The sequence below is a fragment of the Terrapene carolina genome, unplaced genomic scaffold (genome assembly GCF_002925995.2).
Source record: "Terrapene carolina triunguis isolate 2854851 unplaced genomic scaffold, T_m_triunguis-2.0 Scaffold96, whole genome shotgun sequence".
In the NCBI taxonomy this organism is placed as follows: Eukaryota; Metazoa; Chordata; order Testudines; family Emydidae; genus Terrapene; species Terrapene triunguis.
This window is the reverse complement of record NW_020664447.1, coordinates 29726666-29753871: the sequence shown is the minus strand read 5'-3', so window position 1 is coordinate 29753871 and position 27206 is coordinate 29726666. Positions and strand designations below refer to the sequence as shown.

At 45.6% G+C, this 27206-nt stretch overlaps 1 protein-coding gene across 3 annotated transcripts in view; it reads left to right on the top strand.

The window, feature by feature from the left end:
• Window positions 1–27206, top strand: part of PHF21A (PHD finger protein 21A) — a 287607-nt gene that overhangs the window by 112847 nt on the left and 147554 nt on the right. For all 3 annotated transcript variants that reach the window (XM_024214775.2, XM_024214768.2, XM_024214758.2), the window contains exon 5: window positions 387–452. In XM_024214775.2, the coding sequence (XP_024070543.1) occupies window positions 387–452 (66 nt within the window). The remainder of the gene's footprint in view (window positions 1–386; window positions 453–27206) is intronic.

The following is a 27206-nucleotide window of genomic DNA, read 5'->3' as shown; positions in this document are numbered from 1 at the left end:
TAAGTAGTATGTGATGCGTACTATAGAAATCCCTAAGATAAACAGTTTTCCTTCTGGCTTCTCTGACCTGAAAATACAGTGATATACAAATTAACCTTATTACAGCATATTGTGAAGCACCCAGGGATGTTTTAACTAACTCCTTCGAAACTGAGCCACATCTCTTCCTTCCCCCCAAATTTATTTTTGAACACTGGAAAAATCCACTAATGATTATTGCACCAGATGACTTTTGAATAAGTCTCTACTTGGCCATTTGAATAATCTGATTGGTGGTATGTCCAGAGGTGCTTTATTATTTGTAGTACATTATGCAAGAAGTCCTGCTACTATTGTGTTAACAAATGGAATATCTTTCTCACAGATATTTTTTTCTTTCTGATCAGAATGCTGATTTGAAGAAACAGCTTCATGAACTCCAAGCCAAAATCACAGCTTTGAGTGAGAAACAGGTAGGGAAATGGATATTTTTAACACCGTGTTCTAAAGAAATGTCTGCTCTCATCTTCTAAGAGAGCTGCTAAATTTCTTTGTGTGGATGTAAGTATGGGCAGTCAGACGTTTGGGGGTTTTGTTTAGTTTCTCTAACACAACAAAAAATAAAGACAAATAAATGGAGCTTGAACAAACAGACTAGTCTATCTGTTGGCCTGGATTGATAAATGCTGCAAGAAAGCGTTCTGTTTAAACTATATTTTACCTGATACGAAACAGAAGTGGGAAGAGACTGGCAATTTGTTACAGTGATTTGAACTTGAGACCAGAGTTATAGTCTAAAGTTCACTCACTTTATTCTAAACCAAGAAGTCCTTACTCAGGCAAAACTCTTTGAAGTCTATTACACTTTATGGACTGAGAAACTGAGAAAGGGCTTCTGGATTCATCCCTTTGAACACTGGATACCTCTTAGTCCATAGCAAGCCAGTATGTTAGTCTTTGCTAGGCTAACTGCTCGTCTTGACTGGTGCTTGGTTTCTAATGGGCAGCTCCACAATTGACTGCTAATGGCATTAGTCACCTAGTGGGGATTGCTCCATATATAGACTGAAAATATTTGTCATTGGCAGACAGATTATTACTCTATAGAATGTCTAGAGGACTTGCAAAGACATATGGGTAACTATTGAATTTAGATTTTCTTGTGATGGGATACATAGTTCTACTGACCTATGCATTAAAAAAAAACTCAGTCAAAAACCCCTGTTTTGTTAGTTCATGTTTACAATATTACTATAAAAATATAACTGCATCGAGCCAGCTCTTGGTCGCTGTGGCCTAAATCCACAAAGGACTTTATTGACTTTTTTCCTGCATGGAAAAAAAATAGGTTTTGAAACATGTTTAAGCAGAATGTATAGCTGTATCCCACGTCACATCTAGCTTCTTGCATTTGTATTTGTGCTGCATATATTCTGTTTAAGAATTAAATAGTCTTTATGAAAGTAAAAATTTACTTCCATGAACTGTGTAGTTTCAAAGGGAAGTAGTAGGAATCAATTAACGTTTCTTTTTGAAACTTTGTTTGAAGATGGAATTTCGCATTGTATTTCTTTAACTCATTGTCTAGCTACTATAATGTAGTGCAATATTTTAATGAGTAAATTACCAATATAGTGAAGAAAACCGTTTAAATTGGAAGGCTAATTCAACTAAAAACTGAAGTTTGCTGTTTGTGTGGTGTCTCCTGTGAAGGTGATTTGTTCTCTGAAATCAGCACAATAGTGTGGTTGTGTGTCAGAGTGAGAAAGAGACTGGAGCTTCAGAATTCTTCAGTTAGGTCAGAGGGCTCCTGATAGTTTCAGGTTTAGTTTGCCATCATGCCAAAGGATTGACTATCAGTTTACGTGTTCAGACAGGAACAGGAGGTGAGATCCTGGAAGTGGGGAGAAGGAACTTCAAAGCTTAGAAAAACATAGACATCTGTCTTATGGTGGTTTTATAACTCTGATTTGATATTCTTTAAAGTTATAATTATAAAAACCTGAACAGAAGATATTAGTTGCTGTTGAGAATAAGTTAGTTGCTTTTGGCTCTGTTTTCTCTTCAGTCATTGCTTATGGCAGGGGTGGGAAAACTACAGACCGCGGGCTGCATCCGGCCTGCCAGCCAATTTAATCCAACCCTTGAGCTCCTGCTGGGTAGCGGGGTCAGGGGCTGCTCCATGCGCCGCAGCTCTCGGAAGCAGCGGCACGTCCCCCCTCCGGCTTCTACGTTTATGGGCAGCCAGAGGGCTCCGCGTGTTGCCCCGAGCTCCCATTGGCCGGGAACTGCGGCAAATGGGAGCTGCAGGGGCGGCGCCTGCGGACACGGCAGCGTACAGAGCCATCTGGCCGTGCCTCCATGTAGGAACCGGAGAGGGGACATGCTGCTGCTTCTGGGAGCTGCTTGAGGTAAGTGCCACCCAGAGTCTGCACCCCCGAGCCCCTCCCCAACCCTCTGCCCCAGCCCTGATCTCCCCCCCCCCCAACTCCTCAGTCCCAGCTTGGAGCATCCTCCACCCCAAATCTGTCACCCCAGCTCCACCCCAGAGGCGGCACCTCCAGTCGGAGCCCCCTCCCACTCCCTAACGCCCTCCCCCAGCCTGGAGTCCCCTCCCACACCCTGAACTCCTCATTTCTGGCCCCACCCCTGAGCCCGCACCCCATCCTGCACCCCAAGCCCAATTTCGTGAGCATTCATGGCCTGCCATACAATTTCCATACTCAGAGGTGGCCCTTGGGCCAAAAAGCTTGCCAACCCCTGGTGTATGGGAACATTCATCTAAGGAGAAGCTGCACCCTGTTTGCTCAGCATAGCATCTTGAAATTTTACATGGTGAAGCATTTTTTGTCATGTGATAAAGCATGAGTTGTATTTAAAAAGCTTTGATTAACTCAGTTTCTGAATTGTTGGCTGCCAGTAATCATGAAAAGGGACCTCATTTGTGACACAGAAAGTGTGAAGTGTTAAATTGTAAACCAGTTTCCTACTTTACATTACTATTGTTTGTTTTTGCTAAATATTGAACAGTGATGTTCTTGTGATTATCAAAATATTAAAACAGGATGTAAAACAGATGCTTTATCATCTCTACCACTGGGTCCATGAGCTGCTAGTATCCTTTTAAAATAGCATGGCTGCTAAAATGGGGATTATATGAAGTTGTGTTTAAACTGAACATACATTTTCTACATGAAGAGAAGACATGCTTCTTGTGTATGTAGTTCTGTGTGTGGGGGGAGAGGGGCCCTTTTGAGTTTCTGAAAGTCTCTGCAGACACAGCTCTGATTTTGCAAGGCAGAGGGATGCAGCTTGTTAAGAGTCAGACACCGTGCTTTTGATGGAGTCTTTACTTTTGTTCTCATTTACATTATTTTTCCTTTATAACAAATGTAACTGAGAAAATACTGGTTTATCTTTGCATACGGGGGAAAACCGCATCCAGGAGGCTAACTTCTAAAGTGGTTTTATGAGCAAAATTGGTGTGTGCTCCTGTTTCCTCACATCTTTTACATACATTTCTAAAGCACTTTTTACTGTAATGCCTTACTCGCTTCCTCTGGCTAAGGGACTGTGTTGTAGCACATGCTTAGTTCAGAGAGAGACAGTGCTAGAGCTTTTGACTAGAAGGGAGTCAGGGTTCCCAGTTTCTGCTGGGAGATTTAGCTAATTGGAGACTTAGCTCTCATTTTCCCCCTAGGTAGGTTCATGGGGCATCTTCTTTTAACCACAGCTGTGGGATGATGATTCAGCTTTTAATTTGTGGACAGATTTGCCATTGTTTAATCAACTTTCACTGAAGTGAAGTGTATAACATTCTGCTTTTCCGATTGTCCCTCCTCTTATGCTTGAGGACAGAGTGAGAACCTACGGTTGTAAAAATTGAATTAAATACAGTATTATTGTTGCTGAAATTTTATAAATTATTCTTTGCTCTCTTCTTTACTGAAGATGCACAAAAGCTTCTAGTGCAAGTGCCAAATCTGTGGCAGTTAAGCCAAGGCTTCCACTTGCTGTAGAACTTCTCTCCCATTCTGAAGCATTGTGGGAGTAGTGCTAATATGCTGGAATTTGCTGTTTGTCACTGCAGTGATTCATAGTGGTTAAGGCTTCTTGCTGAGAGTTAATAATGAGAACTCTGTTCAGAAGTTTGTGAAATTGAAGAGATCTGGCAATCTACAAGGAGAAAGCAAGTAGTCTGTGTCACGTATAGGCATAAACGTAAAAAGAGAAACTGGTTAATTGATGCAGAATTAAGCTGTACAGAAAAAGGCAAGCCAAAAATTCATATAGTTGATGAAAATGTAAAGAGTGGTGAAAGTAAATGCTTTGATTTGTTTCACTTGGGAGGTAATGAAGCTGTGCACATTGTAGGTTTCACTGAGTCACATGAAAGGCAACTTTAAAAAGGGAACACGCTTTTCTTGAACATAAGTTTCATTTGGAGGGGGAGTGTAAATTTTTTAAATAATTTTAAACTGTTCTTTTTTCCTGATAATTTTAACTTTAAATAATTAACAATGAAAGTTTAAAAATTCACTTTACTTTTAGTTTCTCATCTGGGACAGTGAAAATAGGTGAGGTCAGTTTGGCTTTTGTTTTAAGTTTAGTGATTTCAGAGCTACAGTGTTTCAGTTGTAGAAGAATGTGTTTGTTTAAAAAAATCAGTTGGAATTTTTAAAAGGCAGCATTTCTTAGGTTTTGCACAAGCCGTTTTTACCAAGTCTAAGTTTGGGACCAGATTTGATTATGTCCCTTTAAAACTTCCTTTCACATGTTTACTTTCATTTTCATCCCAGCTGATTTTAAGATTTTTGTACCATAAAATAGATGGTTAAACTTTACTAATCTTTCACCACTAAGTGGTAAAATTTGTTTCATGGGGGGTTAGCCATGATTTCCTGATAACCATAGTGGTAACCTGGAGCTAAATCCCTGCTCTGGAAGTGTACTCTTTTAAAGTATAACGGTTTAGAATTAGCAACTGAAGTATCAGAAAAGCTACCAACATGCATGTTGTAGATTTTCAAAGTTGGAGAACCTATAGCTTTCGTGAAAGACTGAGAAGGAGCAGGGCTGGCATGAAAGAAGACATGCAGGATGAAGACTTCCAACAGACATCTGTTCTCCTCTTCCTTGCCTTCCCCAATCAAATACAAATGGCATTACCCTGTCACAGATACGTCATCACTAAATGTGCCCCACATTACTTTGTTTTCAGTGGCAAGGAAGAGTTCACCTTACTTGAGTGAAAATGTGGAATTGTGCCAATAGTTAAGGGACTTAATCAAGGTCACAGAGAAAGTCAGTGGCAGAGCCAGGAGTTTACCACCGATTTTCAAATTAGTATTCCAGTGCCTTAACCACAAGATCACCTTTCCTACCAAGTTTGAACACATTAGAAAATCAAAGCATGCCTATTTAACCAGAATTTTTTCTAAGGTGTTGTCCAGTAATATTGCCTTGCAGTGCCAGTGTCAGGTTGGATTACCTAAAAGCATAACTTCCTTTTCAGAAATGCTTCTTCATATTTTGTGAATGTTGTTCTTGGCTCCCTTGAACAAATTACGATTCTCTCTGGCCTTTTTTGATGCTGTTTCACTTTCCTTCCCCATCTTACCATCTTGACCAAGTCTCTAATAACCATTTAACAGGTAATTTTAATATGGGCTCTACCACATACGAATTTTGGCAGCAGAAATCTCATTACATGGCCTTGTTTTCAAACAAGAACAAAGCGGAGAGGGTACTTTTTCTGTAATTAAATTGCAATAAAATTAAATGATTCATCCAGGTTTCACAGAATTTGTTTTCTTCTTTGTGTTGCATTTTAGTGTTTTTTCCTTAACCAATGCCCTGACGTTGAAGGAATTGAGAGGATTCCTTTGCATAAGCCTAAAGAGAAAGAGAGCCTTTTTGTTGATAAAGCTGAAAACAGGTATCCAATCTCAGAAGATATCTAAGTTTTTGATGCACTTATCACTTTGGTATGTAATTATATTTGGTATGCAGAATTATATTATATTAAGACTCAAAAAGTAGTTCTCTTTGCAGTGATGTTAGGCTGTTTTATTTATTTTTCCTTCAGAAGGAAGTCTACTCACAAACATGTTTTACTGTTATGGTGACCAGACAGCAAGTGTGAAAAATCGGGACGGGGGTGGGGGGTAATAGGAGCCTATATAAGAAAAAGACCCAAAAATCAGGACTGTCCCTATAAAATCGGGACATCTGGTCACCCTATTTACTGTGGAGAACAGGTGATTACTGAATCCTATAGAGAACACACTGCAAAAGCAAGCCATTGTGCTTTGTCTCTTAACGACTGGCAAGTTTATTCTCTGTGTTTCGAATTTAAAGCAACTTTAGGCCGCCCTTTTGGATAACTCAGATTACCAATCTACATTCTGTTTGTTTATAATCTGCCAAATTCCTTCCAGTCTTGCTACTTAATTGTGTGTAATGAGAGAAAAGGTTTTTGTTTTTTTATAAAAGTAGTAATGATGAATAATTAGCCACAATTTATAGCAATAAATAGTTGATATGCATTTGAGTAAATGCAAACAAATCACTTAAGCAACAAAGGAAAACTGCCATAACTGAAGTCTTCAGAAATGTATCATGAATAAGCTGTCAAATTTATTACAGGGATCATATCAACCTGAAGAGTATAGTAAAATTGAAGGGTGCATAAATGTATCCTGGGACTCTGCCCTTCCTGCATACTAATCACAAGTAGTAGAGTGGAATTTTCATGAAACTCACGTAAAGATCTAAACAGAATGTCTAATACTAGCACACTTCACTCAAAACACGTTTTGTGGTCTACACAGTGTATGCAGGCAAAAGGATTTTGTTGGGGAAGGAAAGCTCAAGAAAGGCCATAGAACATAGGAAGAGAAGGAGGAGAAACTGGTATAAGCAATAAAAAAAAATTCATAAACTATGTAGAAGCATTTCTGAAAAGACAGGTATGTAAATTTTGACAAGCCCAAAAACTTCTCTCATTGATGTAGTGCCATTGCACAGCAGGTGATCCTGGCTTTGCAGGCTAACTGATTGGGTAACATCTTAACCAGGATTTCTCTAGTGTAGTAGAGTTACATCTAGGCTAAAGTTCATGAACTTGGATGTCTATATTTTAGATATTTAAATTCATAATTAGGAACCTAAATAAGAGCTAAGCTTTTCAGATATGCTGAATACTTTGGAATATCCTTTGAAATCCATGGGAGCTGTGGATGCTCAGAATCTCTGAAAACTCATGCCATTCCACTCTCAATCTTGTAAATTATGCCCTGAGTACCAATCAAACAAACAAAAAAACACACAACCAAACCCAATCCAAGTGCGTGTTAGAGCACCTTTTCTATTACCAGTGGAAGAAATGTACAAATGTGCCATTTGAATGTATGGTAACTAATATAATTGTGACATTAGAAAAAAGTGCCAGAGGCTGTTGGTTTATTTTGGTGATCTGGGACTGCTTCTATTAAGCATGGATCTTCCCCTCTTTTGAATGAATAATATAAAAAGATAAAAACACCTATTACCAAGTGGCTGTAAGCAAACACCTTTCCTGACCTGCTTTATGAACACAATCCACCCTGCATGAAAAGTGCCAATTCACTTTTCTGAGGTTTGGCGTTAATAATAAAGAACACAACAATAAGATATAAGACAAAGACCAGCTTAAACTGTCTCCCCAAAGTTGGCTACTTCTAGGCTTCCTTTCTGATAACTGCTCAACCCAAGTGTCTTTCTTTTTAGACACACTCCTACTTCCTTTATATGCAGCTGGGGCAATGAGTCACTTGTCTCAATGAGTAAACAGAACCCTCTTAATCTTTTCCCAGTATGATCGACACCTGCTTAACAGTGTGAGGTTTTGGACAAAACAGTGCCAAGCTGTTACAATACCAACCCCAGCCATAGAGGTACAAAATAATACACTGTCTTGGAAGTCATCATAAAAATACAGACTTATTCTCAATATGAGAATTGAAAGATGGATAAGGAACTGGTGAAAGGGGAGGCTACAACAGGTCATACTAAAAGGTGAACTGTCAGGCTGGAGGGAGGTAACTAATGGAGTGTGTAGTGGGGTGGTGACCCGCTCCAGCCCTGATAGGGTTGGAACCCTGGGAGAGAGCTGGCAGGCTGTGAAAGAAAGACCTGGGCTGATTGGGGAAGCCGCCGCAGCTGGGCCATGCCCCAATCAGGGCCCAGCTGGCCCTATAAAGGCTGGGAGCCAGGAGCAAGGACTCAGTCTTGCTCTGCATTCAGAGAGAGAAGGGCCTCGCTGCAGGAAGCTAGAGACTGGGTACATGAGTGGAGCAGGGCTGGGGAAAGGCAGAGGAGCTGGGGAGCTCCAGCCTGGAAAGCCCCAGGCTGCGGCAAAGCAGAAGGGCAGTCCAGGGGTAGGCCAAGGCAGCAGGTCCAAACCCAACCTTGCCAGTGATGAGTAGGCTGATACTGCAGTCTGCCCCAGGGCCTGGGGCTAGACGATGACTGGCAGTAGCCTTATACTGAGGCGAGGTGGGAATAGTGGTTGGGGGTTCTCCGGGGAGGGGAGACCGTAAGACTGAAGGGTTACGGCTAGGGGGCAGCACCCCAGGTACAAGGGCACCGGGGTCCAGGGGGAGACACGGGGGGCCAGAGGACAGGCGGATCCCTGGCCTGCAGAGGGCACTCCGGAGCTGGAACGAGCTAATTCCCGGAAGTCACCAGCAGGAGGCGCCACAGGGGTGAGTCCGCTCCTCTACACGTGCCTCAGGGATTAGTCTTGGGACCAGTTCTATTTAACATTTTAATTCATGTCCTGGGCACAAAAAGTGGGAGTGTGCTAATAAAATTGCAACTGACACAAAGGTGGGAGGTATTGCCAATAGGGAGGAGGACCAGAATATCAAACAAGAAGGTCTAGAGGACCTTGAAAACTGGAGTAATAGAAATGGGATGAAATTTAATAGTGCAAGGTCATGCACTTTGGGACTAACAAGAAGAATTTTTGCTGTAAGCTGGGGACAGATCAGTTGGAAGCAACAGAGGAGGAGAAGACCTGGGTGTATTAGGTGATCACAGGGTGACTATGAGCTGCCAATGTGATGCGGCCGTGAAAAAGGCTAATGTAATCCTAAAATGCATCAGGTGCAATATTTCCAGTAGAGATAGGGAAGCGTTATTGCCATCATACAAGGTACTGGTGAGACCTCCTCTGGAATATTGTGTGCAATTCTCCTATGTTTAAGAAAGATGAAATCAAACTGGAACAGGTCCAGAAAAGAGCTACACAGATGGTCCGAGGAATGGAAAACCTACCTTATGAGAGGGCGTTTGGCTTGTTTAGCCTAACCAAACAAAGGGTGAGGGGAGATCAGATTGCTCTCTGTAAATACATCAGTGGGATAAACACCAGGGAAGGAGACAAGTTATTTAAATTAAGTACCAGCATTGATACAAGAATAAATGGCTATGAGCTGGCCATCAACAAGTTTAGGCTTGAAATTAGATGAAGGTTTCTAACAATCAGAAGAGTGAAGTTCTGGAACAGCCTTCCAAGGGGAGCAGTAGAGGCTTCAAAAACTGAGCTTGATACCTTTATGGAGCAGATGGTATGATGAGATTACCTACAATAGCATGTGGCCCATCTGCAACTGTTAGTCGCAAATATCCCCAACGACTGAAGATGGGGCACTAGATGGGGAGGGCTCTGAGTTACTACAGAGAATTCTTTTACAGGTGTCTGGCTGGTGGGTCTTGCTGACATGCTCAGGGTCTAACTGATCACCATATTTGGGATTGGGAAGGAATTTTCTCCCAGGTCAGAGACCTTGGCAGAGACCCTGGGTTTTATTTTGCCTTCTTCTGCACTATGAGGCATGGGTCATTTGCTGGTTTAAACTAGAGTAAATGGTGGATTCCCTGTAACATGAAGTCTTTAAATCATGATTTGAGGACTTCAGTAACTCAGCCAGAGGTTAGGGGTCTGTTACAGGAGAGGGTGGGCGAGGTTCTGTAGCCTGCAATGTGCAGGAGGTCAGACTAGATGGTGCCTTCTGGCCTTAAAGTGTATGAGTCAATATGTAATGGAGGAAAACAGGTTTCTTTTTATTGGGAGGTGCAGTAGATTCTGTTTATTAGCAACTCCTCAGTTGCCATAAAAAAGTTGCCATTATCTGGTTGTTCTCAATTAGTGGAAGGCAGGTTTGCAAGGCTGCAGCCAGTGAAGAAAGGTGCTGGCATGTGTCTTTCCTGGCTGCAACCCTGCAAACCTGGCTGCAGGCAGGGCAGCAGCAGAGAGGGCGGCTGTGTCCATGATGCCAGGGCTTTCTACAGGGATTGTGGGTGCTTGGGGCCCATGGAGCTGCACAGTACCTTTCCCTGTGCTCTCAGGGCGTCAGGGTCAGCTCATCCCAGTGTTTCCTTCCAAGTGCAGTTCTCTGGCAGGGTGCAGCCTGGAGTGAACAGGGAGAAGTACCATGTAGTTCCGGCATCTGTGCTGCTGCAGCCCTCCTGCCCACAGCCTCCCATCCTAGTCCCTTGCCTCCTGTGTGATCCCTGTCCATAGGCAGATTTGCAGGGCTGCAGCCAGGGAAGATACATCCCAGCACTTCCTTCCCTGGCTGCAGCCTTGCAAACCTGCCTATAGTTGGTCCTTTTTTTTTTTTTTTTTTTTTTTCCAAAATATGTTGACAATAAGTGGCATTCTATTGCCAACATTCAAATCCCATTCCCATTAAAACTAATGGGAAATATTGCTATTAACCAGAGGTTGTTAATATCTGGGTTTCTGTTAAGCGGAATCTACTGTTTGTGAGAATGTCATCTCGTCAATGATGAGAGAGGTAAAAATATCATAGGGAACACTTACTAGTTGGAAGGGGAGGAGAATCAGCTGCCAAATATCCACTTTAGAGTTACAATTGTTTGTGTCTTCTATATCTAAAGGCTTAGCTATCCAAAAAGCACACAGTAAAAGGCCCATATGAAAAGGGTGACAGTACATTACGGTGTATCAGTAGTAGCTCGGCAGTTGTAAAGAAAGATGCTTCTCTGCATCCTTTCCCATCCTTTTTGAGGGTAAAGGATCTGATTGAAAGACATCCCCAGATTCTCCAGGTTGGATCCTGGTGTTCAAAATAGAGAAGTCTTTGTTTATATGTTTCTGGGATTTAAGAACAGATGGTATGTTAACATTGCCTGCTTAGTGGGCAGCCATGAAATCACTTAACTTAGTTATCATTAAGCTAACTACTGTGTGCACTGTGGTTTGTGATCCTGCATGACATGATGTGCCAGTATCCCCTGGCCACATTGACGGTTCATTGCCTTTGATGCCCCTATATGCGATCCTTGTTGAATACCAACTCTTCCGTTGACTCCTTTTTGGACATTGCACCACTTTCTCCTTAGTACTGTTCTCACTTTGCACCAAGATGTTATTGGTCTCCCTACTCGTGGCCAAGGCACATTCAGAGGGAACCTCAGGTTGCCTATGCTTTGAGTGATGTCTGCTTGGGTATGTGAGCTTGATAAACCAAAGAGGAAACAGCAGAAAATATTATCTGACAGTTCTGAGTACATTTCTTCACTCTTATTGAAGGCCTCTGCATCACTGCCCCAACTGTGGCAAACTGAAGCGCCACTCCAATGCCTTGACTGCTTGGATCCCTCTGTGTCATGGGAGCTATGACCTTAATTGATTTTAGCCCACGAAAGCTTATGCCCAAATAAATTTGTTAGTCTCTAAGGTGCCACAAGTACTCCTCATTCTTTTTGCTAATACAGACTAACAAGGCTACCACTCTGAAACATGTTAACACAGTTACCCAAACCACAATATCCTCAGTGTACCTGGAGGCAATACTGTTGTGGGTAGCATTTCTGGTGCTGCTTATGCTTGTCTCACTCAACACAGCTGATGCTGAAGCATTCTCCAGTAACTCTCCTTTATTTTTCACATAAATGCAGCAATCTGTTACACCTGTTTAGGATATGGGAGACATTGAGGAGGAATATCAGAATGAATGTTGTTTGGACACATAAGGGATTAATGACTCTTCAAAGTCCAAATGCCATTCTGCCTGAGTGAGAAGATAACAAAGGAAATTGTACTTCCTAGGATGATCTTACCTCCCCACTGCCCTCTACTGGTTGGAGGCTTTGTTGTTGTCTCAAGCAATTGTTTCCAAAGTTAACTGAGACTGTTGGGCCTGGAAATGGATATAAAAGCTGGGTGGGCCTGCTCATAACGGTACATTTGGCAAGTATGCAAAGATTGGTCTGTTGTACAACAATCTCTTTGCTTTTAATGCTTTGTCATCCTTACATTTTTAAACTTATCACCAGGAGGAAAAGATAACTGTCCTTTAGATATAAGACCCCAAGCTATGTGAAAATGCAGTCTAAGATACTTGAATATTTATCCTCAGTTGGTCATATAGTGGGCAAGCTGGGTTATTTGTTAGAAGGCTGACTGGGGTAAGAAGGGAAAAAGACCTGGCAAAGATTGAAACATTCACTTTATTCCAGTTGTGCTTCATGTTGTACCAGGATATGAGATCTAAACGTGGGAATTCACTATCAAGACATCTTATGGAAATCTTTAAGAGATGTTTCCTGTCTTCCTCACCTTCCTGCACAGCACTGAGTACAGTGACAGGAGCAGCTCAATGTTCTGCCTCGTGACATTCCTTCTTACAAAAAGAACGAAGAAACATACACCAAACTGCAGAATCCCTTGTTTTGCAGCCAGATCTGAGGATGCTTGTTTGTGTTTGACATTTCCATTCCTACTACTCAGTAAAACTAGTTGGAAGTTGTGATGTCAGTAATATTAGGCATCTTGGCATTGTAATTCACATCATTGTAGGGTGTGAGCTTACGTGCAAGGTTGAGTTAAAGTTTGACATGTTAATCCAATCTTAACTCTGCATTCCTTGCTTTTTCAGGTTTTAAATCACTCTTGCCATTACTTACATTTTTTTTAATGAGGTGAATAAGTTTAATTCATGTTGATCAGAGAAAGTGGGGTGAGGGATAGCTCAGTGGTTTGAGCATTGGCCTGTTAAACCCAGGGTTGTGAGTTCAATCTTTGAGGGGGCCATTTAGGGATCTGGGGCAAAATCAGTACTTGGTCCTGCTAATGAAGGCAGGGGGCTGGACTCGACTTGATGACCTTTCAAGGTCCCTTCCAGTTCTATGAGATAGGTATATCTCCATATATTATTATGTTAAAGTAAATGACTAATAGTAAAATCAGTCCCTGCATAGGAAGGTGGGTATATTCTGTGTCTCCATCATGAGCACATTGGCCTTATTCTGGGTCCTCTCATGTTACCTTCACACCAACGCTCCCACATAACCCATCATGGCCCTTATGATCAGCCAGAATGTTCTTGCCATCTGTCCCCAGGATTTAATTCCTGGAGCGAGTAAGTGAGTAAGTTCTCAGATGAGAGCCTTCAGTTTTGGGATTCACTCCATCTTGCAGTATTCCAAAACCCGAAGGACATGCTTCAGATCATGTATTAAACCTGTCTTTTTGCCTGGAAGAGGTTTGTTACCGATCATGAGGAGAAGCAGGTGGTGGCCTTTCAATAGATTTAGCTTTGTCCGCAGGTAGGGATGAAGGAAAGGGAGTGACTTAATTGTGGGGATTGATTGTTTAGACCTTGGTATTAAATATCTAACTCTTGTCCAGATATTGCATAATAATTAGCACATAATAACTCAGGCAAATGATAACCAGTCGTGGAATAGATTTTGTGTGTGTGCCTTTGTCTCTTCCATAAGACTCCCCAGTTGTTTATTGCCTTGCCAGGAGTCAACATATAGCTGGTGGCTCAGGCAATTACACCCTTGTCTTTTATTTCAGTTTACTTTTCTTTCACTTGCAATTAAATTTTTAGTCATAGATACAAAAAAGCAGAACACGAGGTGGCAATAAGCCCTGTACAGTATCGCCCTCCGCTCTGGGATTTTTTTGTGTCACTTAAGAGTGCTTCATGTTTCTGCTTGCACCTTTGGAGTTATTTGTCACTGTGTGTTTTGTGTTATGATCACAAGATCTTCGGTAGAGGAGGAGGGCCCTCCCTTGGAAGAAATTATGATGATTTTCTGTGTCACTAACACCATTACCTATTCTTTTGCTTTTTGAAGACTTATGCGTTTTCTCTCTTCAGACTTCTTCTGTTCGTCTCTTAATGAGCAACAGACGAGGCAAGCTCAGAATGCTCCTCCTCTGTTCCCTCAAGGGACTTCATTGCTTTGTTTAGTAAGAGTGTTCTCCTTCCAAACTCCTGAGATATACTGGTTGAAATAGAGGTGATAACTGAGAAGTCACAAAACTTTTTGTAATGCTGAATGCTAGACTTATGGAGTTAAGAACTGAGTCCACATCTCAGCTTGGGTTTTCCACTTTGCTGCCTGATGAATCATCACCAAAATCCCATAGTACAGTGATACTCAGACCTTAGTGGTTCAGGAGCCAAACTAGCGATCAACATTACCCAGAAGAGCCATAGTAGTGGAACGGGTACAGAGAAGAGCCACTAGGATGATCCGAGGAATGGAAAACCTTTCCTATGAAAGGAGACTCGAGGAGCTCGGTTTGTTTAGCCTAACCAAAAGAAGGCTGAGGGGGGATATGATTGCTCTCTTTAAATATATCAAAGGGATAAATACCAGGGAGGGAGAGGAATTATTTCAGCTCAGTACTAATGTGGACACGAGAACGAATGGATATAAACTGGCCGTGGGGAAGTTTAGGCTTGAAATTAGACGAAGGTTTCTAACCGTCAGAGGGGTGAAATTCTGGAACAGCCTTCCGAGGGAAACGGTGGGGGCGAAAGACCTCTCTGGCTTCAAGATTAGGCTAGATAAGTTTATGGAGGGAATGGTTTGATGGGATAACGTGATTTTAGTCAATTAGGCAATAACGTGCCATCGCTGGTAAAATGTGGGTCCGGCTGGAGAATCTTGCCTGTATGCTCGGGGTTCTACTGATAGCCATATTTGGGGTCGGGAAGGAATTTTCCTCCAGGGTAGATTGGCAGAGGCCCTGGAGGTTTTTTGCCTTCCTCCGCAGCATAGGGCAGGGGTCTCAAGCTGGAGGATTCTCTGCGACTTGAAGTCTTCAAATCATGATCTGGAGACTTCAACAGCTGAGATAAGGGAAATTGGGTGGGCCAGCTTTTGTGGCCTGCATCATGCGGGAGGTCAGACTAGATGACCATAATGGTCCCTTCTGACCTTAAAGTCTATGAGTCTATGAGAATTCATTGTTACATTTATTTTATATATAATTCTCGCAAAATGACTAAGTATTATTATTTTATCAACCACAATTGGTTAATAACATAGTAAAAGCATCGTGATTGGTTATTAATTAAATGACAGTGTTTTAATATTTAATGTGCTGCAAATAGCCACAGACACATTAAAGAGCCACTTGCCGCTCAAGAGCCTCAGTTTGAGTATTACTGCCCTAGTATTTGTCTTCTGAGTTGATTTTTGCCTTGATGTACCTGCTTATGCTATTTTAAAGAAACATTAACACCCCCAGCTGCTACTTGAAGATCAGATAGCAGCTACAGCCACATCAGCTTATTTCCATCTCTGGACCTTTGAAGGTATCATCCGTTCTTTTTTCACCTCAAGATTAGACTATTGAAATACATTCCATTCAGAAACTGGAGCTGGTCCAGAGTTCAGTGGCTGCTTGTTAAGCAGTGTTTCTTTTCATGAGCATATTAAACCTGTGCCTCCAGAACTTGCACTGGCTGCCTGAAGGTTTATGGGTTAATTTTTAAGATGTTGGTTTTGACATACAAAGCTCTAAAAGGCTAGCACCTCCGATCTAAGCGACCACTTCTCTCCCACTGTCACATTGCTCCAGTTGCAGTCACCAACGGCGTCATAACTGGAGCTCCATTGGTAAAGTAGAGAGCGGACAGCTGTCAAGGTGGCAGGTGTTCTCTGTTAGGAGCCTCAAGCCTTTGGAACTCGCTTTCCTCCTCCCCCACTCCTTTGGGAGTCCAAGTTTTTGTCTTAAGGGTATGCTGCCAGGTTCCATTTTTCTCTCTCAACCATAATTAGATGGGTTGGGCTGGACAGTAAGGCGTGTGGGGCTCTGGTGGGGACTTTTTGCAGAGTTTTAATTTTTGTTGCTAGGTTAATTCTTTACAGAATGGTGCCATGGAATTGTGCTGGGCCAATACCCCAGAGGTCAGTGGATCAAGTGTGCTAGTTTGCTTCTCCCAGTGAGAAGCCAAAAAGGCGGTGGCCAAAAGGACTACAGTAGAACCCCGTTTATCTGACTCTCCATTATCTGGCTTTCTGTGTTTACTAAACAACCAGCACACACAGGTGCAGAAGTGGATGATCTCTCCTGTGGCTGCTAGATGGTGCTGCAGCTTTGTACTTTCCCATTCTCCAGATTATCTGAATTTTTGATTATCCGATCTGGCCCCAGTCCCAGTTAGATCAGATAAATGGGGTTCTGCTGTAATAGGATCCTTGGATGTATAAACAGGGAAATCTCAAATAGATGTAGAGAGGCTATACTACCTTTACTCCAGTAGCGGGTCACACCAGTACTAAATACAGTGTCCAGTTCTGGTGTTCACGGTTCAAGACGGATGTTGAAAAGTTGGAGAGAGTTCAGAGTAAAGCAATGATAATTAAAGGATTGAAAAACATGCCTTATAGTAATAAATAGATTTTGCTTCTTGAGTCTATCTTAACAAAAGGAAAGTTAAGAGATTATTTGACCACAGTTTGTTTACCTACATGGGGAGCAAATATTAGATATGGGCTTCTCATCTTAGCAGAGAAAGGTATAACCTGATCCAATGGCTAGAAGTTGAAGCTAACAAATTCAGATGGGAAATAAGATGCAAATTTTTAACAGTGAGGGTAATTAACCATTGTAACAATTTAGCAATGGCTGTGGTGGATTCTCTCTCACTGGCAATTTTAAAATCAAGCTTAGATGTTTTTCTAAAAGCTATGTTCTAGTTCAAACAGGAGTTAATTCAGGGAAGTTCTATGGCCTTTTATGCAGGATGTCCAGAGCAGATGATCACAGTGGTCCCTATGTACATCAACGTACAATACACTCTGTCTATGTATATTACCGAGGTAGCAGGTAGTGTCCCCTATATTTAGTTGCTGAACACTTTCCATTGTAAAGGATTCCTGCAGGTTTTTTTTTTTTTCAAGAGACTCTAATAATCTCCACTGTTTGCAGTAGGCATCTGAAGTTTGGGCAGGAAAAAGCCCTGGTGTTAGACAAGTGCCTTTTCTTTGTCTCATTAAATTCTGTTCATGTTTAGCTGGGTTTTAAGTTAGAAATTTAAAAATCACTATTCTTCTTTGAGTAGTGTCCCTGTGGGTTCTCCACTTTAGGTATGTATGCAATCCTGTGCCTTTGATTGGAGATTTTTGGTAGCAGCATCTGTTCAGCACACACATGTGTCCTACACATCCTTGTGTCCCTTACTGAGACTATATAGGGTTGTGTGGGTGAACTGCCCTAAGTTCCTCTTCAGCTGCCTTCAGCCTCAGATGGAGTCTAGTGTGTGTCTGTTTGCTTCTTTTATTAGTATTTAGCTTTATAGTTAGAGTAAGTTTAATACCTTACAGTTGGAATGTTGATAAATGCAAAGTAATACATATTGAAAAATATCCCAACTATACATATAAAATGATGGGGTCTAAATTAGCTGTTATCAGTCAAGAAAGAGATCTTGGAGTCCTTGTGGATAGTTCTCTGAAAACATCCACTCAATGTGCAGCAGCAGTCAAAAAAGCAAACTGTATGTTGGGAATCATTAAGAAAGGGACAGATAAGAAGATAGAAAATATCATATTGCCTCTATATAAATCCATGGTACACCCACATCTTGAATACTGCATGCAGATGTAGTCGCCCCATCTCAAAAAAGATATATTGGAATTTGAAAAGGTTCAGAAAAGGGCAACAAATTATTAGGGGTATGGAATGGCTTCTGTATGAGGAGAGATTAATAAAACTGGGACTTTTCATCTTGGAAAAGAGACAACTAAGGGGGGATGTGATAGAGATCTATAAAATCATGACTGGTGTGGAGAAAGTAAGTAAGTGTTATTTACTCCTTCTCATAATACACAAACTAGGGGTCACCAAATGAAATTAATAGGCAGCAGGTTTAAAACAAACAGAAGGAAGTATTTCTTCACACAATGCACAGTCAACCTGTGGAACTCCTTGCCAGAGGATGTGAAGGCCAAGACTATAACAAGGTTCAAAGAAGAACTAGATAAATTCATGGAGGATAGGTCCATCAGTGACTATTAGCCAGGATGGGCAGGGATGGTATCCCTAGCCTCTGTTTACCAGAAGCTGGGAATGGGTGATAGGGAATGGATCACTTGATGATTGCCTGTTCTGTTCCCTGTGGGGCACCTGGCATTGGCCACTGTCAGAAGACAGGATGCTGGGCTGGATGGACCTTTGGTCTGACCCAGTATGGCCATTCTTATGTTTGTTCCCTTTTCTTTTTTTTTTCTTTTCCCTTATTGAGGGACTTCAGTAACTTTTTTTCTTCTGTCGGGGATGTCGGGCTCCTCAGGGTTTAAAAGATGCCAAGAAGCAGTCCCTGTTCGTGATGGGCACTCTATTGCATTTGTTGTTTGGGAAACTCTCACATTCCTAGCAAGTGTAAAATCTGCTCATCCTTTAAGGGAAGAGTCTGTAAAAATAGAGAAATTAAGTACACCTCTACCCCGATATAACGCGATCCAATATAACACAAATTCGGATATAACGCGGTAAAGCAGTGCTCTGGGGGGGAGGGGGCTGCGTGCTCCGGCGGATCAAAGCAAGTTCGATATAACGCGGTTTCACCTATAACGTGGTAAGATTTTTTGGCTCCCGAGGACAGCGTTATATCGGGGTAGAGGTGTATACACGTTAATGACAGAGCAAGCCTTAAGACCAGCTTCGGATCCAGGTTCAGAGAACTCTCGTGTACAGAGACCTTCCTCATCTGTCAGTGTCCAATCATCATCGAGAACACGGTCATCAGCACTACTACTTTGAGTGATGGCCCCTATATGGATTCCAGACATGGGCGCGCATGCACTGGAGCTGGAACTGTTCGTAATAGTCTCGGTTGACCTGCACGTGCATTGTGCATCAGTCGCATGATGCGTCGAGAGCTTTAAGAGGCTGTGCAGGTTGACACCACTCCAGTTCCCTCTTAACACCGCATGGCCAGAGTCAGAACTCCTGTTTCTCAGTGCTCTTAGCTTGCTAAGAGAACTTGTCTGTTCCTTCCGAACTTCTGTATATAGTTGTCTACCAGTTTTTAGTCAGTTAGGTCTCACCTGTTGGACTCCCCTCCGCCCCCCACTCGTGGGGCACGCTCCCAACCTGAGGACTATGCCCCGGCAAGCTGACTTCAAAAGCTGTGCTTTACTCTGAGTGACAAGCACCAATGCTGTCTCTATTGTCTCAGCAAAACTCGCGTTGTCTTCCACTGCTCCATCTGCTGCTCGCTCCCACCGCCTTCGCAAATACCTGGTAGAGGAGGCTATGCGCCCATGTGCGCAATTGGATCCGGTACTGACGGATCATCCGGAGCAACGCCTGTCTCTGATGGTGAACGGCTCCCCATGCCCTTCCTTTGTGGCACCAGCAGTATCTACGCAACCGCCGAAGCCCCATCATGCATATAAGAAGCATGGGCATAAAGGCAGCTCCCTGATGGGGGCTGCCTCTAAATGCAGTGTTACCTCCCCGAGCCACGCCAGGTCGGGTGAGAAATAGGGTGTAGACTCAGCTGCTCCGCCACCTAAGAAATCTCGTATGGAGCACAAGTCCAAGCCCTGCCGTGACCTGCCAGGGCTGCCTCCAGCCACGGTAACTGATCCACTGCCTTCACCTCTGGCACCATTGACACTGCTGGGGCCATCTGGACTTTCACACCTGGTTCCAGGCACGTCGGAACATTTGTATCTTCTGATGCCTCCAGCCGAGCTTATGCTGCCATATGCTGGCTCCCCTTGGCACTCGAGGTCTCCGGCCGCTTTGAAGCTTCTATCTCCAGTGGATGAATCTCTTCTGCTCTGCTCTGCCTCTCACAGCCGGTACCTCTCCTGCTCCCGGACTGCCCTGTTCCGTCCCATCTGCTGCTGGCAGCGCCAACAGCCTCACTTCTGCCAGACCCTCCTCCGATTCTGAGTGGTCCTCTGAGCCAGACCCTGCATTCTCCCCTGTGGGCTCCTATAGCCCGGATCCTCGGCGCCAGCCCTACCCTCTGGCATACAGCCCTTCCGTCAAGGCATGGTTTCCTTACCCCCGGGGGCTGCCGATGCCTGGTGACCCATATGCCTGGCCCTACTGGCCCGCTGGGGATCCTTACTGGGACTGCTGCCACATCACTGGCCATCTCCTACCTGCACCCAGTAGCGTAGCTGGGGGGGAGCGGGGCAGCGGCTGCTCTCCCACTGAGCACAAGTGGCGCCTTTTCAATTTCTTGGCGCCTTTTTAATTTTTACTTACCCGGCGGCACTCTGGGTCTTCGGTGGTGGGTCCTTCACTCGCTCCGGGTATGTTCAGCGGCACTGAAGGACCCGCCGCCGAAATGCCGCCGAAGACCGCGGAGCGAGTGAAGGACCCAAAGTGCTGCCGAAGACCCGGAATGCCGCTGGGTGAGTAAAAGCGCCGCAGCGGGTGGTGCCTTTTTTTGTGATTGCTCCCCCTGTTCATTCCACCTGGCTACGCCACTGCCCGCACCACCCCTCTTTCTGTCTACAACAAATCCCAGGACATTTCTGCACTGTTGGTACTTCCAGCACCACCAGTCCCTACTGGCACTTCCTCATCCTCGGACAATGCATTCATCCCACCTTCCCTTACTCCCCCGCCCTCCTGACGACCATAGTCAGTACCAGGACTTACTTCGGTGCATGGCTGCAGATCTCAAGCTGCCAGTGGAAGATGTTCAGGACTCTCAGAACCAGTTCCTAGACACCTTCAGCCTTCTGGGCCTTCTTGCACTGCCCTCTCTATCCATGAAGCCATCTTGCAACCAGCTCAAGTGGTCTGGCATACCCCAGCTTCCTATCCCAAAGTGGGCAGAATGCCACTACTTCATGCCATCTAAGGGTACGGACTTCCTATTTACTAAACTCACACTCCAACTCACTCTTGATTCACGCGTCGACTGAGCACACCCAACGTCATGCCTCCTGATCGGGCAGTGAAGAAACTTGACCTGCTGGGGTCAAGGTCTACTCCTCCAGATCCTCATTGCCAACTACCAGGCCATCTTGCCAAAAGTACGACTTTCTCTCTTACTCCAAGTTGGTGGAGATACAGGCCTTTCTCCTGACAGAGAAACAGGAGTGTTTTCAGGCCCTACTGGACAAGGGCAAGGTAGTTGCCTAGGTGGCTCTCCAAGCTGTGGTTGATGCCGCTGACCCCTCAGCTTCAATCAACCAGCTTTCCCAAGGTGGTCTAGACCACCCTTGAGGACGTCCCCTTCGGTCGCTTGGCATCTACACCCTGGCCCCAGCCCATAGGCAACAGCGGTCATCCTTCCGACCCTGCCCTCACACTGCCTACCAGCCCTACCCTCAACGGCCGCAAGAGCCATCTCGCTGACACCCATGCACACAGCGACCTTGCTACTCTGCCACTGCCACCTCCATCATCTCCACCTTCCCACAACGTCCATCCAAGCAGTCCTTTTGACTCTTCCCCCTGAGATCCGCGAATCTCTCTTCATCCCTCCTGTGGAGCCTCAGATCTTTTTAGGGGATTGTCCTACCCTGTTTGCCCACAATTGAGTGGTGGACGTTGTTCACTGGGGGTACCTGATAGAGTTCCTCTCCTTTCCTCCTCATTGCCTGCCCCATGGTGGCCCTGGGGATCCGTCCCAATATGATCTCCGAGAAGAAGCAAATAGCTTCCTCTGGAAGGATGTCATAGAACGCGTCCTGTGCTGCTACCATAGCTGTGGTTTCTACTTCCCTTATTTCCTTGTGCCGAAGGGCGGGAGGGGTGGCCGCCGTCCCATTCTGGATCTCCGATTGCTGAACAAATCCATACGCAAGTTCCGCTCACTGATAGTTACACTGCCCCTCGTTATCCCATCCATTCCCCATGGAGCCTGGTTTGTGGCTCTCGATATGAAGGATGCATATTTTCATGTAGATACCCACCCCGCTCATTGCAAGTTCCTTCCTTTCACAGTGGGGGACTCCCACTGCCAGTTCAGGCCCTCTCCTTTGGGATCGGCACTGCTTCCCACATCTTCACGAAGGTCTTCGCAGCGGCCTACATACACCATCTAGACCAGTGGTTTTCAAACTTTTTTCTGGCAACCCAGTTGAAGAAAATTGTTGATGCCTGCGACCCAACGGAGCTGGGGATGAGGGGTTTGGGGTGTGGGAGGGGCTCAGGGCTGGGGCAGAGGGTTGGGGTGCGGGGGTGAGTGCTGCGGGGTGGGGCCAGGAATAAGGGGTTCAGGGTGTGGGAGGGGGCTCTGGGCTGGGGCAGGGGGTTGGGGTGTGGGAGGGGGTCTGGGCTGGGGGTGCAGGCTCTGGGGTGGGTCCAGGGATGAGGGGCTTGGAGTGCAGGAAGGGGCTCTGGGTTTGGCTCAGGGCTGGGGCATGGGATTGGAGCGTGGGCTTACCTTGAGTGGTTCCTGGTCAGCGGTGCAGCGGGGGTGCTAAAGCAGGTTTCCTGCCTGTCCTGGCACCATAGACCGTGCTGCGCCCTGGAAGCGGCCAGCAGCAGGTCCGGCTCCTAGTTGGAGGTATGCGGCTCTTGCCCTCAGGGCCCCTCCCCACCCCCAGCTCCCATTGGCTGGGAACTGGCCAATGGGAGTGCAGAGCCAATGCTTGGGGCATGGGCAGCACACGGAGCTCCATGGTCCCCCCACCTAGGAACCGGACATGCTACTGGCTGCTTCTTGGGTGCAGCGCTGTGTCGAAACAGGTAGGGACTAGCCTGCCTTAGCCGGGCAGCACAGGACTTTTAATGGCCCAGTTGGCAGTGCTGACCAGAGCTGCCACGACCCAGTGCCTTACATTCTGCGACCTAGTGCTGCGTCGTGACCCACAGATGGAAAACCACTAATCTAGGCCACTCCATATTTCCCTAACTGGATGTCTGGCTCCTCATTGCACCGATTTGCGACTGCCTCCTTGCCCCCATCCAGACTCTCCACAACCTCCTTGCCAGCCTGGTGATTTGCATCAACGAGGACGAGTCAGTTCTCGTCCCTACCCGCACACTTACCTTCCTAGGAGCGCACTTGGACTCTCTAGTGGCCCACGCCTTTCTCCCATAAGACTGATTCGCTGCACTCATTCCGCAACTATGTGCCTCTTCCTCTTTGGCCACATGACAGCCTGCACCTTGGTCCCACTGTATGCCTGCCTGCATATGCGCTGCCTCCAACTGTGGCTCTGGTCTGTCTATAATCCACAGTCGGACCACCGGGGCAAGCCAGTCCTGATCCTGATCCCCACCTCCATCCTGGCTTCCCTCACCTGGTGGTGCAACCCATCAAGGTCTTGGCTGGCACCCTATTCACTCCCCCCATGGCACTCACCACAGGTGCCTCACTTGTGGGGTGAGGTTCCTATTTGGAGGGCCACACAGCTCAGAGCCTCTGGTTGCCCAGGCATGCATGGATGTGTATCAGCATTCTGGAACTGCAGGACGCCTGCCTTACTTGCTGGGCGTTCCTGCCCCTCATCACATCCCGCCACATTCAACTGCTGTCCAGCAACATGACAGTGGTTGTATATATCCACAAGCAGGGCAGGGCCTGCTCCCCCTCCCTCTGCATGGAGATCATCCTCCTCTGGAACTGGTGCCTCAGGCACGGGGTCACCTTCCATGCCGTGCACCTCCCAGGCACCAGCAGCTCTCTGGCGGACATGCTCAGCAGGTCCCTCCACACAAATCACAAGTGGAAACTCCATGACCCTATGCTTCATTCAGTCTTTTGCCAGTGGGGCATGCTGTGCTGCGACCTCTTCATGATGGCTGAGAACCACAAACTATTCCTCTTCTGCTCCAGGGGAGCCCTTGGGCCAGGCTCACTGGGCGATGCCCTTCTCCTTCCCTGGACCACCGAACTCCACTACACCTTCCTGCCCATTCCCCTGCTCCTGCAAGTCCTGCCCAAGGTGCGGTGGGACGCCCAACAGTCATTCTCATAGTCCCCTCTTGGCCTCGCCAGTATTGGTTCACTGATTTCCTCCACCTTTCCGCTTGCCCCCTCAGTCTGCCTTCATGTCCTCTCAGATCTCCTCACGCAGACACATGGCCACCTGCAGCACCCCAACCTGTGCCTGCTGCACCTCATGGACTGATATTTGGATGGGGTTCGCGTGTAGACAGGGCGTGCTCTGTCTGCCCTCTGCGTGACATCCTCACTCACAGCAGACGGCCATCAACTAGAGCCTGCTACCACACTAAATGGTGACGTTTCACTGCCTGGGCGCACCGCCACCACTACTCTCTGGACTTAGTCCAGGAGAATGGGAATGGAGATTCTCCTTCACCTTTGACAGTCTGGCTTCGCCCACTTCTCTGTCTGCATCCACCTGGCAGTACTTCATGCCTTCCTCCCCCCTGTGGATGGGTTTTCTGTCTTCACTCATCCAACTATCAACCGCTTCCTTTGCGGCCTTCTCAACACCTTTCTGTCCATGTGGAAGTTTACTCCCTCTTGGGACCTGACTGTTGTCCTCTCTGCCCTCACTAAGCCATCCTTCAGACCACTTGCGACCTGCTCTCTCACCCATCTCTCCATGAAGGTAATCTTTTTGGTGGCCATCACCTCAGCACGATGGGTTAGCGAGCTGGTGGCCATGATGGCCGACCAGCCCTTTACTGTCTTCCACAAAGACAAAGTGTCTCTGCACTTGCACCCCTAATTTCTCCCCAAGGTAGCCTCCCCGTTCCACCTCAACCAGTGCATAAACCTCGCAATCTTCCCCATAAATCTCACGCCTTCCTCCAGGCATGCATGTTATACTCTCTCCATGTCTGCTGGGCGTTGGCCTTTTATCTCCAGTGCATCCATTCGGTGTGTCGCCCTGGCTCTTCCTTGCCATCAAAGGGCAGTGCTGCAGCTGCACTCTCTCCTCGCGCTGCCTCTCTAAATGGATCTCCTATTGTATCGAGGAATGCTACGCTCTCTCGTGTCCCTCCTCCCGCAGGACTCATGGCCCACTCCATGTGGGCATATGCCGCCATGGCGGCCTTCCTCATGGATGTACCATGGCAGGACATTTGTAGGGCTGACACGTGGTCCTCCATCAACACCTTTTCCACTCATTATGCCACTGCCAGTGTGATGGTGGGGGATGTGGCAGTCAGCTGCGCTGTCCTACATACAGTGACTTCTTTCAAATCCTTACACCCACCTCCAAGCTGAGCACTGCTTGTTGCTCTCCCACGTCTGGAATCCATATAGGGAACATCACTCAAAGACGATGAAGAGGAGGTGACTTACTGTAATTGGAGTTCTTTGAGATGCGTGGCCCCTATTTGGATTCCAGTACTGCCTTCTATCTCCTCTGCTGCAGGGTCCATCAGTTGGTGGTAAAAGGGACCTGGAGCAGCATCAACCCACACAGACTCTCAAAGCCTCAGATGCACCATGCAGCCAATGGGTCAACAGACACTACTACAAACAGTTCTGGCTCTGGCCAGGGATGCTGAGTTTTTATTCTCTGACCAAGTATTAAACTTTCTGGTTGTGGACACAGTCAATGAAAGGGGCGGACAGCATACCCAGAAGGCCACACCTTATAATAAAGACCAGAAAGACCAGGGTTCTTTCATCATAAGAGCTATTCATCAGCAGCTCTTCAGTTCAGTATCACTAATCACCAGGTAATGATGTCAAAATATGACTAAGTGAACTTTGAGAAATTTAAGGTTTTTATTGACCATGTACCATGGGAACATAAAGAACAGTTCAGCGCTATAATAAAATATGGTCAGCTTTTGGTAAAGATTTCACTGCAGGTTTCACTAGATGCAGCAGACCCTTCAGCCTGGTCTATTTCCTTGGCAGTACTGATGAGGCAAGCTTCCTGGTTTCAGTTGTCTGTACTTCCTGCAGAAACCCAATCAACCATGGAGGATTTACCTTTCAATGACTAGAAGTCTTTTGCAGATTCCACGGACAACTCACTTCACACCCTAAAAGACTCTCTATGGTTATACACACCTGCAATTAAGAGAAAATTTAGCCAGTCTCAGTTGGCACAGAGATCCGATCCTGCTCAATTTTCCATCTTCCATGGGTCATCGGAGCCACTAGCTAAGAGGTCAAGATTTTCAAAGAAAAAGCCTGCAACTACCTCAACTGAGTCTTCCCAACCTTCAGCATTGTCCAAACGCCAGTTTTGATGGTTTGGTCGAGAGTCCAGACCATATAATAATCAGGTTCTCTTAGCTGCACGACACAACCCCTCATCTTCAATTTGGGCACCACCTCTATTTCATGAAGCATGTTATAGCCTCCCATCAGACAAATGGATATTGGAGGCCATTTCTTCAGGTGATACTATCCAACTTACTTCCTTTCTGCCCTTCCAGTCCCCTTTCCCATACCTCTTCAGGGACCCCTCTCACAATCAGTTTGCTTACACAGGAGATCTCATCGCTCCTAAGTCTAGAAACCATAGAACCGGTTCCTCTTCAACCCAGCGGAAAGGAGTTCTTCTAGTCAAGATATTTTGTGATGCCCAAGAAAAATGGGCTGGAGGCCAATACTAGGTTTCCGACAACTGAACAAGTTTGTAAATGTCTGAAATTCAGGATGGTGTCCCTAGCAGCTATAGTTCCCTCCATGGAATCAGGGGACTGGTTTGCAACCCTCAACCTCAAAGATGCCTAATTCCAAATAGAGATACATCATTCCCACAAAAGATTTCCTCGATTCACTTTCACAATCGCTACCAGTACCGGGTCCTACTCTTTGGCCTGTCATCTGCCCCAAGGGTATTCTCAAAACTCATGGTGGTTGTAGCTGCCTACCTCCCTCGTCTAGGAGTAACTGTCTTTCCCTATCTCAATGATTGGTTCATCAAGGGTTGGTCACATCAGGAGATATGGTGGCAGTTCAAACAACAAATTCACTATTCCAAAGTCTAAGCCTGCAGATAAATCTCGAGAAATCGATTTTTGACCCCCCCCAGTC